Source organism: Bos indicus, chromosome 11 (genome assembly GCF_029378745.1).
Source record: "Bos indicus isolate NIAB-ARS_2022 breed Sahiwal x Tharparkar chromosome 11, NIAB-ARS_B.indTharparkar_mat_pri_1.0, whole genome shotgun sequence".
NCBI classification, from domain to species: domain Eukaryota; kingdom Metazoa; phylum Chordata; class Mammalia; order Artiodactyla; family Bovidae; genus Bos; species Bos indicus.
In genome coordinates this window covers 24,618,527-24,632,362 of record NC_091770.1, presented here as the reverse complement: position 1 = coordinate 24,632,362, position 13,836 = coordinate 24,618,527, and the positions used below count along the sequence as shown (strand labels likewise).

The window sequence follows — 13,836 nt, the reverse complement described above, 5'->3', positions numbered from 1 at the left end:
CTCCATTTAAAAACTGGCTATTCTACACTCAGCTGTTCTACAGCCTTAATTTTTCTATTGAAATTGTGAACTTCTAATGGTCTTTTCTTGGTTCTTATTCTTCTTGACCTTCCTATAGACCTCCTTCCTGATACTCCTGGGAACGTTCTCCTCTTCTTTGTTCAGGAGCACTAAATAAGAAGTTCTATCTTACTAACTTCTTTTTAAAAAATCTGCAATCCTTGCAGGCTCTTTTCTGGTCATCTAACTGTGGGACAAAGTATCCTTGGCCTCATAGCTCTTCTATCTTCCATGGTGAACTCAATCAGGTTTAAGGATTATTGTGGGTAACTCAAAAAAATCTGTATCTTTAATCTCTATTTGAATTTTCAAGGGCTCAGTATATATTAGTTTAAATTGATAAGAGCAACTGCAAAACACTGCTATTTTTTAAAACAGTATTTCCTTCATGCTGGCTATCTCTTGTTTGTTCACACATGACAAATTCATTCACACTATCCTGGAAGTGTCATTCCTTCATGCTGGCTATTTCTTGTTTCTGTTAACACATGACAAAGTTATTCACACCATTCTGGCTGCGTCACAGTCATAACCATTTTCCTCCCTTAATGTACACTGATCCGTAACTGGGATTAAGGTTCCCTATCTTCTGTAGTGTTCTACATTCACTATGGTTTAGCTTAAATACCATTTCTTCTGTGGGGGCTTTACAAAATACTGAAGACTGGGGTGACTTCTCTCTCAATCTCTATAGTTTTTAACATGGTATTTGTATCATCTTTTTTAATTATTTTGTATTAATCTCCTGGAAGGAAAGGTAGCCAAATGTAGGCTATATATGCTTAATAAATAAGTAGATAATTTGATTTTAAAAAAGGCTGTTATGAAGAACCATAGAAAAAGAAATGTATGTTAGTGCCTCTCATACGGTCTCCTTACAGCTCCCTCTCCCCTGGTCTGGGTAGCAGATGGGACTGCAACAGTGACACTGCAAACTAAAAAGGATGATCCCACATGAGATACTATACCTTTAGGCCCTTTCCCAGGTGTGGGCTCTACAGTAGTTTTGCTCCATATGAGTATGACTCCACCTGAGTCTCCAGCAAGAACATCTCCATTTCCCAAGAAAGCTAAACACTGCACAAATTTTGGTTTTTCGTATTTCTACAATGAAACAATGAGAATTTTCAGTTTTCCCCTTTGGCATGATGACTTTATCCTTACTCAAAATTAAAGTTCTATAATGAAGTTGTAACATTCTGATCCTTACCCCAAAAACTCCTTGTTTTTTTGTTAGTGAATTGCCACTCCAGGTCCAGAAAAAAATATGTGATTTACCACATGTTATTATGATATTTGCATCTGTTGGATGGAACCCCACAGCCAAAACAACTTCATTTGTTGTCTGTGAAAAGAGAAATACAGCTTTAGATGCATGTATATCCTTATCTTCATTAAATACCAATTACAGGTCCCGATAATCAAAGACACGGAATTTTATTTTTTGGCCACACCACATGTAGCATGTGGGATCTCAGTTCACTGACCAGGTAATCAAACCTGTGACCCTAGCAGTGGAAACACAGAATCTTAACCACTGGACCATCAGGGAGGTCCCAAAGATAGGGAAAATTTTTAAGGAAATGCCTTTTCTTCCAAAGTCTATTTTCCTGAAAAACTTAAGTAATACATTTTTAGAATAAAATGGTTTAAATTTGATGTCCTTATCTTATTATATTATCTTTTATGCCATCTATATATAATAACTGCACTAAAAAGACATTTACGAAAATCACAGTTTTAATTTCTTGCACATTCAGGGAAAAGAACACTAAAACTAGCAAATGAAAGAGCAATATAAATTCTGTCTTAAAGACACTGCCATTTTGGTCTTAAACCCCCCCCCTCCGTTTTTTTTTTTTTTTACTATTACTATTGATCATTCATTCAAGATAAGAAAGCTGTGGTACATATACACAATGGAGTATTACTCAGCCATTAAAAAGAATACATTTGAATCAGTTCTAATGAGATGGATGAAACTGGAACCTATTATACAGAGTGAAGTAAGCCAGAAAGAAAAACACCAATACAGTATACTAACGCATATATATGGAATTTAGAAAGATGGTAACAATAACCCCGTGTACAAGACAGCAAAAGAGACACTGATGTATAGATCAGTCTTATGGACTCTGTGGGAGAGGGAGAGGGTGGGGAGATTTGGGAGAATGGCATTGAAACATGTATAATATCATGTATGAAACGAGTCGCCAGTCCAGGTTCGATGCACGATACTGGAGACTTGGGGCTGGTGCACTGGGACGACCCAGAGGGAGGGTATGGGGAGGGAGGAGGGAGGAGGGTTCAGGATGGGGAACACGGGTATACCTGTGGCGGATTTATTTCGATATTTGGCAAAACTAATACAATATTGTAAAGTTTAAAAATAAAATAAAATTAAAAAAAAAAAGAAAATATTACTGATTTAGAGATTCATCCTCAGACTGAAGGCTGAATGGTCACTATGGATTCCTATGGAATGAAAAATCAAACAAAAAACCACAGAGAGCTTTTATGTGCTTTCCACCAAAAATACCTAAGAAAGGGACCTAGTTAAATGTAAGAGGCTTTTGTACAGCAAAGGAAACTATAAACAAAATGAAAAGACTACCCACAGAAAGGAGAAAATCAACCAACAAGAGACAAATCTCCAAAATATATATATAGCTCAGTATCCAACAAACAAATGAAAAAATGGGCAAAAGATCTAAATAGACCTTTCTCCAAAGAAAACATACAGATGGCCAAAAGGCACAAGAAAAGATGTTAGATACTGCTAATTATTAGAGAAATGCAAATCAAAACTATAATGTGGTATCACTTCACACCAGTCAGAATGACCATCATCAAAAAGTCTATAAATAATAAATGCTGCAGAAGGGGTGGAGAAAAGGGAACCCTCCTATACTGTTAGTGGGAATGTAAATTGGTAAAGTCACTATGGAGAACAGTATGGAGATTCTTAAAAACCTAAAAACAGAACTACCATATGATCTTATATAATCCCACTCCTGGGCCTATATCCAGAAAAAACCATAATTCAAAAAAATATATGCACCTAATGTTCACTGCAGCATTATTTACAATAGCCAAGACATGGAGGCAACCTAAATGTTCACTGACAGATGAGTGGATAAAGAAGATGTGGTACATAAATACAATGGAATATTACTCAGCCATAAAAAGAAATGAAATAATACCATTTATAGCAACATGGATGGGCTTAGAGATTATCATACTAAGTCAATGAGGGGGGGGCCTTCCCGGGTGGCTCAGCGGTAAAGAATCCAACTGCCAAGCAGGAGATGCAGGTTCAATCCCTGGGTGGGAAGATCCCATGGAGAAGGAAATGGCAACCCACTTCAGTATTTTTGCCTGGGAAATCCCACAGACAGAGGAGCTACAGTCCATGGGGTTGCAAGAGTCGCACACAATATAGTGACTAACCAACAAAAACAACAGAGTCAGACAGAGAAAGACAAATATCATGTGATATCACTTAAAAGTGTAATCTAAAAAAATGATACTAATGAATTTTATTTACAAAACATAAACGGACTAATAGTAAACAAACTTACGGTTACCAAAGTGGAAAGGGATAAATTAGGAATTTGGGAGTAACATATATACACTACTATATATTACATAGATAAAACAATAAGGGCCTACTATATAGCACAGGCAACTATATTCAATATTTAGTAATAACTATATTGGAAAAAGAATCTGAAAAAGAATATATACCTGTGTGTGTGTATACATATATGTTTGTGTATATGTGTGTGTGCGTGTATATATATATATATATATATATATATACACACACACACACACACTGAATCACTCTGCTATATACTAGAACTAATACACTGGAAATCAAGTATATTTCAATAAAAAAATAAATATATAAAGTACACCACTAAGGATGTAATGTAAAAAATATTATTAACATTGCTGAATGCTACATACAAAACTTGTAAAGAGAATTCTCATTACAAGGAAAAGGATTTTTTCCTATTTCTTTTATTTTCTATCTGTATGAGATGATGGATGTTCACAAAATTTATTGTGATAATCATTTCATGACAAATTTAAGTCAAATCATTATGCTGTACATCTTAAACAGGCCTGTATGTCAATTATATTTCAACAAAACTGGAAGGAAAAAAGGAAGAAAAAGATAATACGTTAATAACAAAGCAAAATTAGTGATTTCTCTTCCAGACTCAGAATCTTTAAAAGACTGATCGAAGAGTCCTTAGCTTTCACATGAACAAAACTACTCAACAGATCTTACATGAAACTGATTAATCAAGGATTATAAAACTAACTATAAATCAAGGATTATAAAGCTAACTATAAACACTCCCCGGGCTTCCCTGTTGGCTCAGACAGTAAAGAATCTGCCAGCAATGCAGGAGACCCGGGTTCGATCCCTGGGTCAGGAAGATCCCCTGGAGAAGAAAATGGCAACCAACTCCAGTATTCTTGCCTGGGAAAGCCCATGGACAGAGGAACCTGGAAGGCTATAGTCCATGGGGTCACAAGGAGTTGGACACAACTGAGCGACTAACACACACCGGTATAAATACTTCCAAGTATACACACCCATAGTTCTAGTGATAAGATGTTCAAGATATAAACTGAAGTAATCTATGAAAATAAATCACTTGGGTTTTAGTGTAGCTTTATAGGATATTTTAACTTTTTATTAATGTATACTATATAATCCCTGGTGGCTCAGAGGTTAAAGCATCTGCCTCCAATGCGGGAGACCCAGGTTCGATCCCTGGGTCAGGAAGATGCCCTGGAGAAGGCAATGGCACCCCACTCCAGTATTCTTGCCTGGAGAATCCCATGGATGGATAAGCCTGGTAGGCTACAGTCCACAGGGTCGCAAAGAGTCGGACACGACTGCCGACTTCACTCACTCACTCATACTATATAATCAGAAAAGTTCACAAATCCTAAGTACACAGTTTGATAAATTCTCACAAACTGAACACACCTGTGTATAGCATCTAAAGCAAGAAACAGAACATTACTAACATCCCAGATCCCTCTTCTAGTTACCATCCTCTCCCTCCACTGAAATAACCATGATCCTGATTTGCAGCAGCAAAGATTAGCTTTGTCTGTTTTATTTAAGTGGAATAATATAGAGGGTATTCTTTTGTGTCTAGCTTATTTTATCATTACATTTGTGAGATACATTTAATGTTGGTATATACATTGCAATTTGATCATGCAAACTGCTTTACAGGATTCCTTTACAGGGAAAGACCACAGCGCTGACTTATCCATTCTCTTATTGATGGACATTTGAGTAACTTTCTTTTTTGCTTCTGTTATTTTTGATTACTTGTCTTTTGGTCAACACATGTATTATCTTCTTTAGGGTTTATACCACTTTCATTTGCAATGAAAGACTTCTATTATAGGGACTTCCCTGATGGTCCAGTGGTTAGGATTAGGCACTTTACTGCCATGGCCCTGGGTTCAATCCATGGTCAGAGAACTAAGATCCCCCAAGCTGTGCAGTGTGGCCAAAAAAATAAATTATTTAAAAATTACAAAAAATTAAAAAAAAAAGAGAGAGAGAAAGGGAGAAAGAGTTCTAACACAGAGATTAAGGACAGAATTGAAAGCACCTGTTGACTGGCTGAGTGTGAAAGTGAGGGAAAGAGTCATGAATGATGCCTGAATTTTCAGCTTGGGCAATTAAGTGGAATGTGATGCTACTCACTGAGAGGCAAAACTGATTGGGGGCTAATAAATATGATTAGTACGTATCTGTATGCATTGCGGGCTGGGGTATTCATATGAAGATGTCCAACAGGCAACAAGAGTTGCCCTTGTTGCTCTGGGCTGGAGTTAGCTGGTATGGGACACATCAAGGCCATGGGAGCAAACGGAGCAGCATATGGTGTTTGTACAAGACATGGGATGTAACTCTCAGCAACATATACGCTGAAGGTTCCAGAAAGGAGATCGAGGAGAGGCCAGTAGGAGGAAAACCATAAGACTTCATCTGGCAGCCTTTAATACAAAGGACCAAAATTTATGTTTCACTGTGGTATAACTTCCCTATGTTTCAACGTAAAATTACTCTGAACAATGGCTGAAAGACAATCTATCTTCATTTATGTTTTTTTTAAATTTGAGGTCTCCTGACACCTTATATTCAAGTAAAATAAAATCTACCCTACTTCTGTCAAAAGATTAAAACTATCTAAAAGAAATAACCTCTTTTCATCCAACAAGTTGAAAGCTTGAAGATTTTACAAAACAAAACTTGGAGAGCAACTGAGGAGGAATGTGATGTTATTTAAGAGTAAAGCAAATATGTCATAGGCTTTTAAAAGCCATCCTGTACCTCTGGATCCCTCTGAAAGCCTGTCAGAGGGAGGCTATTTTCTGAGCCATATGAATGCAGCTGCAATGCTAACCTCATTCCTTTCTTACAAGTTATAGCCTGCTCCACACAAAAGGATTAACACTATTCCACAGCAACTATAAATGCTGTAGCATTTTATGTAGTAGTCCCACAAATATAATTAAGACCAAAAAACTTATTACTGTTATGTTTTTTCAGTTATGTCAGTCATATTCCCGAGGCTGAATTTTTCCTTTAGATTTTTTAATCGTTATAGACTGAACAAAATAACATTTTGTTAAAGAACAAGCCAAGTAGAACATGTAGTCTTAATTTTGAGATTAGATATCCAACTACTTCAGCATTTCAGTAGTACAATGTAACTGAAACATCACTGAAAGTGGCTGAAGCTGCTTGACTATTTTATCTTAAAGGTACTATAAGAATGCTTGGAAAAGGAAATGGCAACCCACTCCAGTATTCTTGCCTGGAGAATCCCATGGGCAGAGGAGCCTGGCTAGCTACAGTCCATGGGGTCGCAAGAGTCAGACATGACTTAGTGACTAAACCACCACCATCGTAAGAATGATGACAAATCAGCAAATCTGATGAATTTGGTCAGCTGGTACTCTCCTGAAACCCAAGAATATGCAACATACTTCCAAGGACTTGTAAAACAAAAAATGTATTCTAAAAGACAAATACCCTGTTCGAAATTTTTTTACCTTTATTTCTGCTCCTTTTGATTTTTTCTGCCAATCCCACACAGTAAGCATATGCTCATTGGAGTCATCGATAACACATAAATGAACACCTGAATCCTAAAGAAAAGTCAGTTGAAATAAGGCATTTAAAAATCTTCAGATAAGGCTTACTTTTTAAAAAGAAATACCATATTATGAAAACCGCCAACATTAAGATAAATCCAAAATCCTTTAAACTCATGGTTCCTTGAAATACAATGAATATACTATTTACTAAGACTGTATTTTCTTAAGAAATATAATAAGGATTCTTAATTTTTTTTCATGTTTCTAATTTTTCCCCCTAGGTTGATCTCCATTTGCTATCTAGCCACTTCCACTATTCAAAAATAGCAAATAATCAATTTTGAGGATAGTCCATTCTGCATCTTAAAGTATTTTCTGCTTTAAAGTGTTCTGACTGCTTTTGAAGTATTTTCCTTTGCAGTAGACGTGAAATGTATATACTTTTATAACTTTGGTCCTAAATTTCGGTAAATCTGTTGGAATAAATTATGTGAAAGTTTGCCAATTTTAGTTTTTCATGATATTCTTGATTTATATTAAAATGAATAAACAAGATAAATAAAAACATAAATTCCTTTCTATTTTCCTGAAACTATTTTCATTCACTAATTGATGCCTCCCAGAAAAAGAACTGTGGATGATATTAAAAGATTATTTTTTTTCTAGTAGCCTTTGTAATCTATACCTTATGATGTATATGGAACAAAGAAATACTGTGGTGACAAGTGAGAGTACTGAGGAAGGGCAGAGCTTATTCTCTTCTCTTCTGCTTTCTTTTACCCTGTATTGGAATGATTACCTAAACTAGGAAAAGTCAGTGTATGAGGCAATTCAAGATAATCCTAACATTGTAACAAAGGTATCAACCAGAAGACAACAGTTACTGCTACAGAGATTTTAGGGGGTAAAAAAGGTAGTAAAAGTATTTCCCTTCTCTCTGCTCATCTCCTCTTCTCATCTCCTTTCTTCTAATTCCTGATTCATGAGAACCCTTGACATTCAGTACTTGTAAGCTAGTAAAGTTCCTGTATCCACCCAAATTTATACTTCTGCTCTAAAAATGTCCCTTCCTCCTCCACATCCCACAAAACAGCCATAATCCAGAATACAGCTGCAATAGTTAGGAATTAAAGAGATAAATGTGAATACATAAATATATTCTAAAGTAAGAACAAGGCCCAATAAAATCTGGAGGGATATTTGTGTTTGAAAGTAAAAATTATGCATCCTAAAAATATAGATGTTCTCCTGTATGGTCTGTAACAATTACATATAGTTCAAGAATAAACAGAATGTTTAAATGAGCAACATCTTATTTCATTCTCCCCAGAATAAAGCATCAAGACTTCGGTTAAGATTGCTAGATGCTGAATTTTAAACTTAAATATAAAACCATGCAATCAACAATTCAGAACCAAAACAATTCATGACTTTAGTGAGCACAAAGATCTGGCTGTTTTCTTTGCTGCAACATGACATTAAGAAAAGACAATACTTGGGGCAGAATTGGCCAAGTTTCACGTCCGTAAATTTTCTAAATAAAATAGACTTCTATGACTCAAGCTGAATCAAAATCATATCTTATTACTTACTTCAATTTTACTATGCTATGTATGCATTCCTTTAACCATTTCCTGCTATTACACTGCAATTCTATTTCAGGCAGAACAAAGTAAGTATAATTAAGTGTAATATCCTGGATCTTATCTAAACCAAAGTCCTTTAGTATTTCAGTTAAAATGCTGGCCACTGATAAGCAACAGCTAACATCTAATTTTTCAATTCAGTGATCACTTTCTATGAACACACACACAAAACTGAGCTTAACGTCTTTTCTGTATCTTTGTGTGGCTGGCTTACTCCCTTAAAAATTGTTACTTACTGCTTTTGAAAAATCCAGGCATCCTACTCCACGTTCAAAAGTTCCAAGTCCAATAATTTGCAGTGTAGAAAGACTAACTGAATCCCACACTCTGACATGGGGTTGCAGGGGCTGCAAAAACAAGGGGAAAAATACAAGATAGCAGGACTTAACTAGTATTTACATAGATGAAAATACCACTCCTACAAGAACTGCTTGCCATCTTTAAAAAATAATGATGGATGGATAAATATCTAATAAAAAATAGCCAGTACATTTACACATGCCCCCAAAGAATCTTAAGTAGGTATTTTCTTCTCATACTACAAAAATAAGGAAATGACAAAGTGATAATAGAAGCAGCAAATGATCTGAGTATCTATTATGTGCAGTATACTATTCTAGTACGTCACATGCGTTAATTCATTTAATTCTCACAGACCTTGGGGCTTAGGTGCTATTATAATCACCATTTAACAAATGAGGAAATTAAGACAGTTTTTAAAATTAATTATTTTAATTGGAGGCTAATTACTTTACAATATATATTGTGGTGATTTTTGCCATATATTGACATGAATCTGCCAAGGGTGCATCTGTTCTGCTCTTCCTGAATCCCCCTCCTACCTCCCTCCCTATCCCATCCCTCTGGGTTGTCCTAGAGCACTGTTTTGAGTGCCCTGCATCGAACCTGCACTGGTCATCTATTTTACATATGGCAATATATAAGTTTCAATGCTATTTTGAAAAAGAGATTTAAATAACTTGTCCATATTTATCCAGCTATTAAAAGGTAGAGTCAGGATTCTAATACCAGCAAATCTGCACTGGAAATCCTGCTTTTTGCATTACTTTCATTCCTGAGAAAATAATATTAAAAAAAAAAAAAAAAATCAGTGTCCAAAAAACTGCTAAGCAAACAGCCCTTAAACAGAATTTAGAACTGGAAGGAGTATTAAAAGTCATCCAACATAACCCCTCCAACTACTTTTCTTTAAAGAAACCAGGCAGAAAATGTTATTAAGTATAGTCATATACATGCTAATCAGTCATTAATATTCACTGCTGATCCTTATTAATAAGGAATTTGTCATGTAAGTCAATAGTATTGAATAATAACTGAAAAATTTTAAGTGTTATTTCTAGTCATATATAAATTACATATAAAATCATATGTAAAATATAAAATTAAGGGATCCATCAATTTAGGATGATTATAATACCTTCCAGCAGACTGATAAATTATTCTATACTTAAAAAAAGAACTTTAATAAGCTTATCAGTTCTCCCATTCTTATAAATAAATAGCTTCCTTAGGGAGAACACTTATTTTTTGAAAAGGAATATTTTAGTGTGACTCTTTTGTTCTTTTTTAAATGTTATTACATTCTATTATTTGTTTCTCTGCTTATACTAAAAATTCCTTAATAGTTAAATTTTAAGAGAATGAAATAAATGAGTTAGGGTTAAATACAATCAATGCCATCCTAATATCAATATCACCTGGTACAGAATGCATAAAACTGTGCCACTCACCCTTCCATCCTTATCCACTCCAGCTATCTGTCCAGTTGCAATCCTAATTTTGTCAGGATGTATAGCAAGGCTAAAAAGCAGTGTTAACAACAATTTTAAATACAGGAAAGATGTAAAACAGCAGAAACATGCCTCAGTATCAACATTTTTCAAACAGTTTTTAATCATTAAAAAAACTCAATGTGACCCATTTGTTTTATTTTCTTTGGCTAATCAAATAAACATCAATTACCTACAGGACTTCTTTTCTAAGTTTTCTGCCGTATTTCTGCCTTCTTTGTTAAACTGAATTATTAGAACACTAAATTTGAAGAAAACATCTACTCATAATTGTGGCATGATAAATTTATCACGTGTTCATGATAAAGGAACTTGTTTCTTTCTAGTCTTACACCTAGACATATTCACATAGTTTTATTACCATGAAGATGTAGTATTACAACTTGTGAAGATTTTAAATGTTGGAGAATAATGAATTTAAGCAATAAATAGAGAATATACATTTTTTGTTTTTGGTATGTATTGCTCATTACTTTCCAGAACATTATCAATTTAAATTGTTATAAATAAAAATGTTTTAAAAATTTCACTACAACTTCCTCATATTAAGAATTATACCTTTTAACATGCCTTGATAATTTGGTATAAAAGATTATCAGTTTAATTTCTTTTATTATTAAAGAGGCTAGAGTTTATCAATATGTTGCTTTAACTAATGTTATTTCCTCTCAAATAGTTCATATCCTTTGAAAGAAAAATGAAAGTGAAAGTCACTCAGTTGTGTCCAACTCTTTGCGACCCCATGGAATATAGAGTCCATGGAACTCTCTAGGCCAGAACACTAGAGTCGGTAGCCTTTCCGTTTTCCAGGGGATCTTCCCAACCCAGGGATCAAACCCAGGTCTCCTGCATTGCATGCAGATTCTTTGCCAGCTAAGCCACAAGGGAACCTAAGAACACTGGAGTGGGTAGCCTATCCCTTTTCCAGTGGATCTTCCTGACTCAGGAATTGAACTGGGGTCTCCTGCATTGCAGGCAGATTCTTTACCAACTGAACTATCATGGAAGCCCATATATACTTTATTGAGATCAATTACATTGACAGTTAATATTTGAACCAGACACATATATTATCTAATCCAGCAATTTTACTTTTTTTAATATAGATCAATTACATTGAGTTAATGAAAAATCTAACTAACATTTTGCCATATTTAATTCAAATCTTAAACATTTAAAAAAGCAAAATTACTGGATTAGGTAATATATGTGCATGGTTCAAATATCAAAAACTATAAAAACACTTATGAAATTCTGCTAAAATCTCATCTATCTGGTTATTATCCCTACTCCCTGTAACATCAACCAGGTAATCGCTGTAATCAGTTTCTTTTTATTACTAATTCTGGAAAAATTTTACCTATGTGAAAGTCAAGATAAATATTTATCTTCCACCTCCTTTTTTATACAAATGGTAAAATACTACACATTTTCTTGTTCTTTTATACTTACAAATGTATCTTAGGAATTTTTCCACTTAATACACAAACACTCTCCTCATTCTTTCTAATTTCTAATACACAAAAACTCCTCCTCATTCTAATTTTATTGAAGCAGAGTTGATTTACAATGTTGTGTTAATTTATGTTGCACAGCAAAGTGATTCAGTTATATATATATATATTTTTTTTTCTTTTTTACATTCATTTCCATTATGGTTTATCACAGGGTACTGAATATAATTCCCTGTGCTATACAATAGGACTGTGTTGTATATCCATCCTATATATAATAGATTGCATCTGCTAATTCCAAACTCCCAATTCTTTTCTCCCCAATCTCAATAAATCTATTCTCTACTCAGTAAGTCTATTTCTTACTGAGATTTTAGATTCTAAATATGTGATAGCATATTTTAACTGTCTTTTTCTTTCTGACTTACTTCACTTAAGTAGGGTAATCTCTAAGTCCATCTAACCTCATTCTTTCTTTATGGCTGCATGGCTGCATGGAAACCACACGTTACTAGTCACCAGCTAAAAGATATTCAGGTTCTTTCCAACCTTTACCATCAAAAATGATGTTGTAATAAGTAATCTTGTACATGTATTCTTCTAGTGAAAAAGACAAAATTTTAATCATCTCTAAAAGTTTAACAATATCTATATTTTAAGTCTAATGTATATTAATTTTTTTCTAGGTATAGATATAGTTGCCAGAATACATTTTAAATATTGGAAAATAATGAATTTAAGCAATAGGTAATTAAAGTTAACTTCAAATTAGTAAAATTGAGTACTTCAAAAATACGCCAAGCATAGAAAAGGAGTTCTCACATTTTTATGGCTCTCATTCTGTTTTACAGTTTGATCCTTATTCAGCTATCATTTCCCTTTTCTCCTCAAAGTCTCAAGTTCAAAACTTACCTACATAAAACAAATTCTCAATAAATATTAAGTAACCAATAATCACTCTCAGAAGTATGTAAAAGTCTAGTCTGCCACATATATCTGATGTTTCAGGCCAGAGGAAAAAGTATAAAAGCTCTGGGAAAGCCAAAGAAGCCCCCATCAAAATTTATAGATGATATGTTGCAGGTATCTATTGCAGGTACCTATTGATGCAGGTATCACACCAACTATTTTGGAGGCCTGTAAGTCTTTTTTATTTTTGAAATCTACCTACAGGATGTCCATAATATCCTTAAATTCTCATTTTTCCACAAGAAATCATTTCCAATAAAAACCTAGCTTAATAAAATACAAAAAAAGAGCATGAAATATATATATATATGTATAAAATGATACCAACCATTTTACACAGTCTGTATGACCCAGGTAGTGCCGTTGAGTTCTCTCTTCATAATTAAATAGTACTACTACGGATGCTATGAAATAAACAATTTCCCCGGTAGGAAGAAGGTAAACATTAGCTCGACAATCCTTTCCTCGATAACCGTATCTTAAAATAAAGAGTCAAGGTTTCAAACAAACACAACTTTCAAAATGTTAAATGATTTATTAATGGATATGTAAGGGAATCAGTATAAGAAAAGAGGACTGGACTGGAACTATAAAACTCATGTCTTGCCATCAGCCCTTGTGCAGTTCCAAGACTTAATACGCTTAAATCTTAGTTTCCTCATTCAACCAAGAAATACATATTGAGCTCCTAATGTGTATCAGGCATAGCGTAGAACATGCACTTCTGAACAAAAATATGTGGGCCTG

At 34.3% G+C, this 13,836-nt stretch overlaps 1 protein-coding gene and 1 non-coding gene across 8 annotated transcripts in view; one reads left to right on the top strand and one right to left on the bottom strand.

Moving 5' to 3' along the window:
* The window catches only part of EML4 (EMAP like 4), a 154,720-nt gene that overhangs the window by 37,182 nt on the left and 103,702 nt on the right, over positions 1-13,836 (bottom strand). For all 7 annotated transcript variants that reach the window (XM_019970058.2, XM_070798554.1, XM_070798555.1 and 4 more), the window contains 6 exons: positions 13,418-13,567; positions 10,607-10,676; positions 9,092-9,202; positions 7,165-7,260; positions 1,271-1,405; positions 1,029-1,164 (listed from right to left, as the gene is read on the bottom strand). In XM_019970058.2, the coding sequence (XP_019825617.1) occupies positions 1,029-1,164; positions 1,271-1,405; positions 7,165-7,260; positions 9,092-9,202; positions 10,607-10,676; positions 13,418-13,567 (698 nt within the window). The remainder of the gene's footprint in view (positions 1-1,028; positions 1,165-1,270; positions 1,406-7,164; positions 7,261-9,091; positions 9,203-10,606; positions 10,677-13,417; positions 13,568-13,836) is intronic.
* TRNAW-CCA (transfer RNA tryptophan (anticodon CCA)) lies at positions 4,793-4,865 on the top strand. The gene has a single exon. It is a non-coding gene; the product is annotated as a tRNA-Trp (tRNA).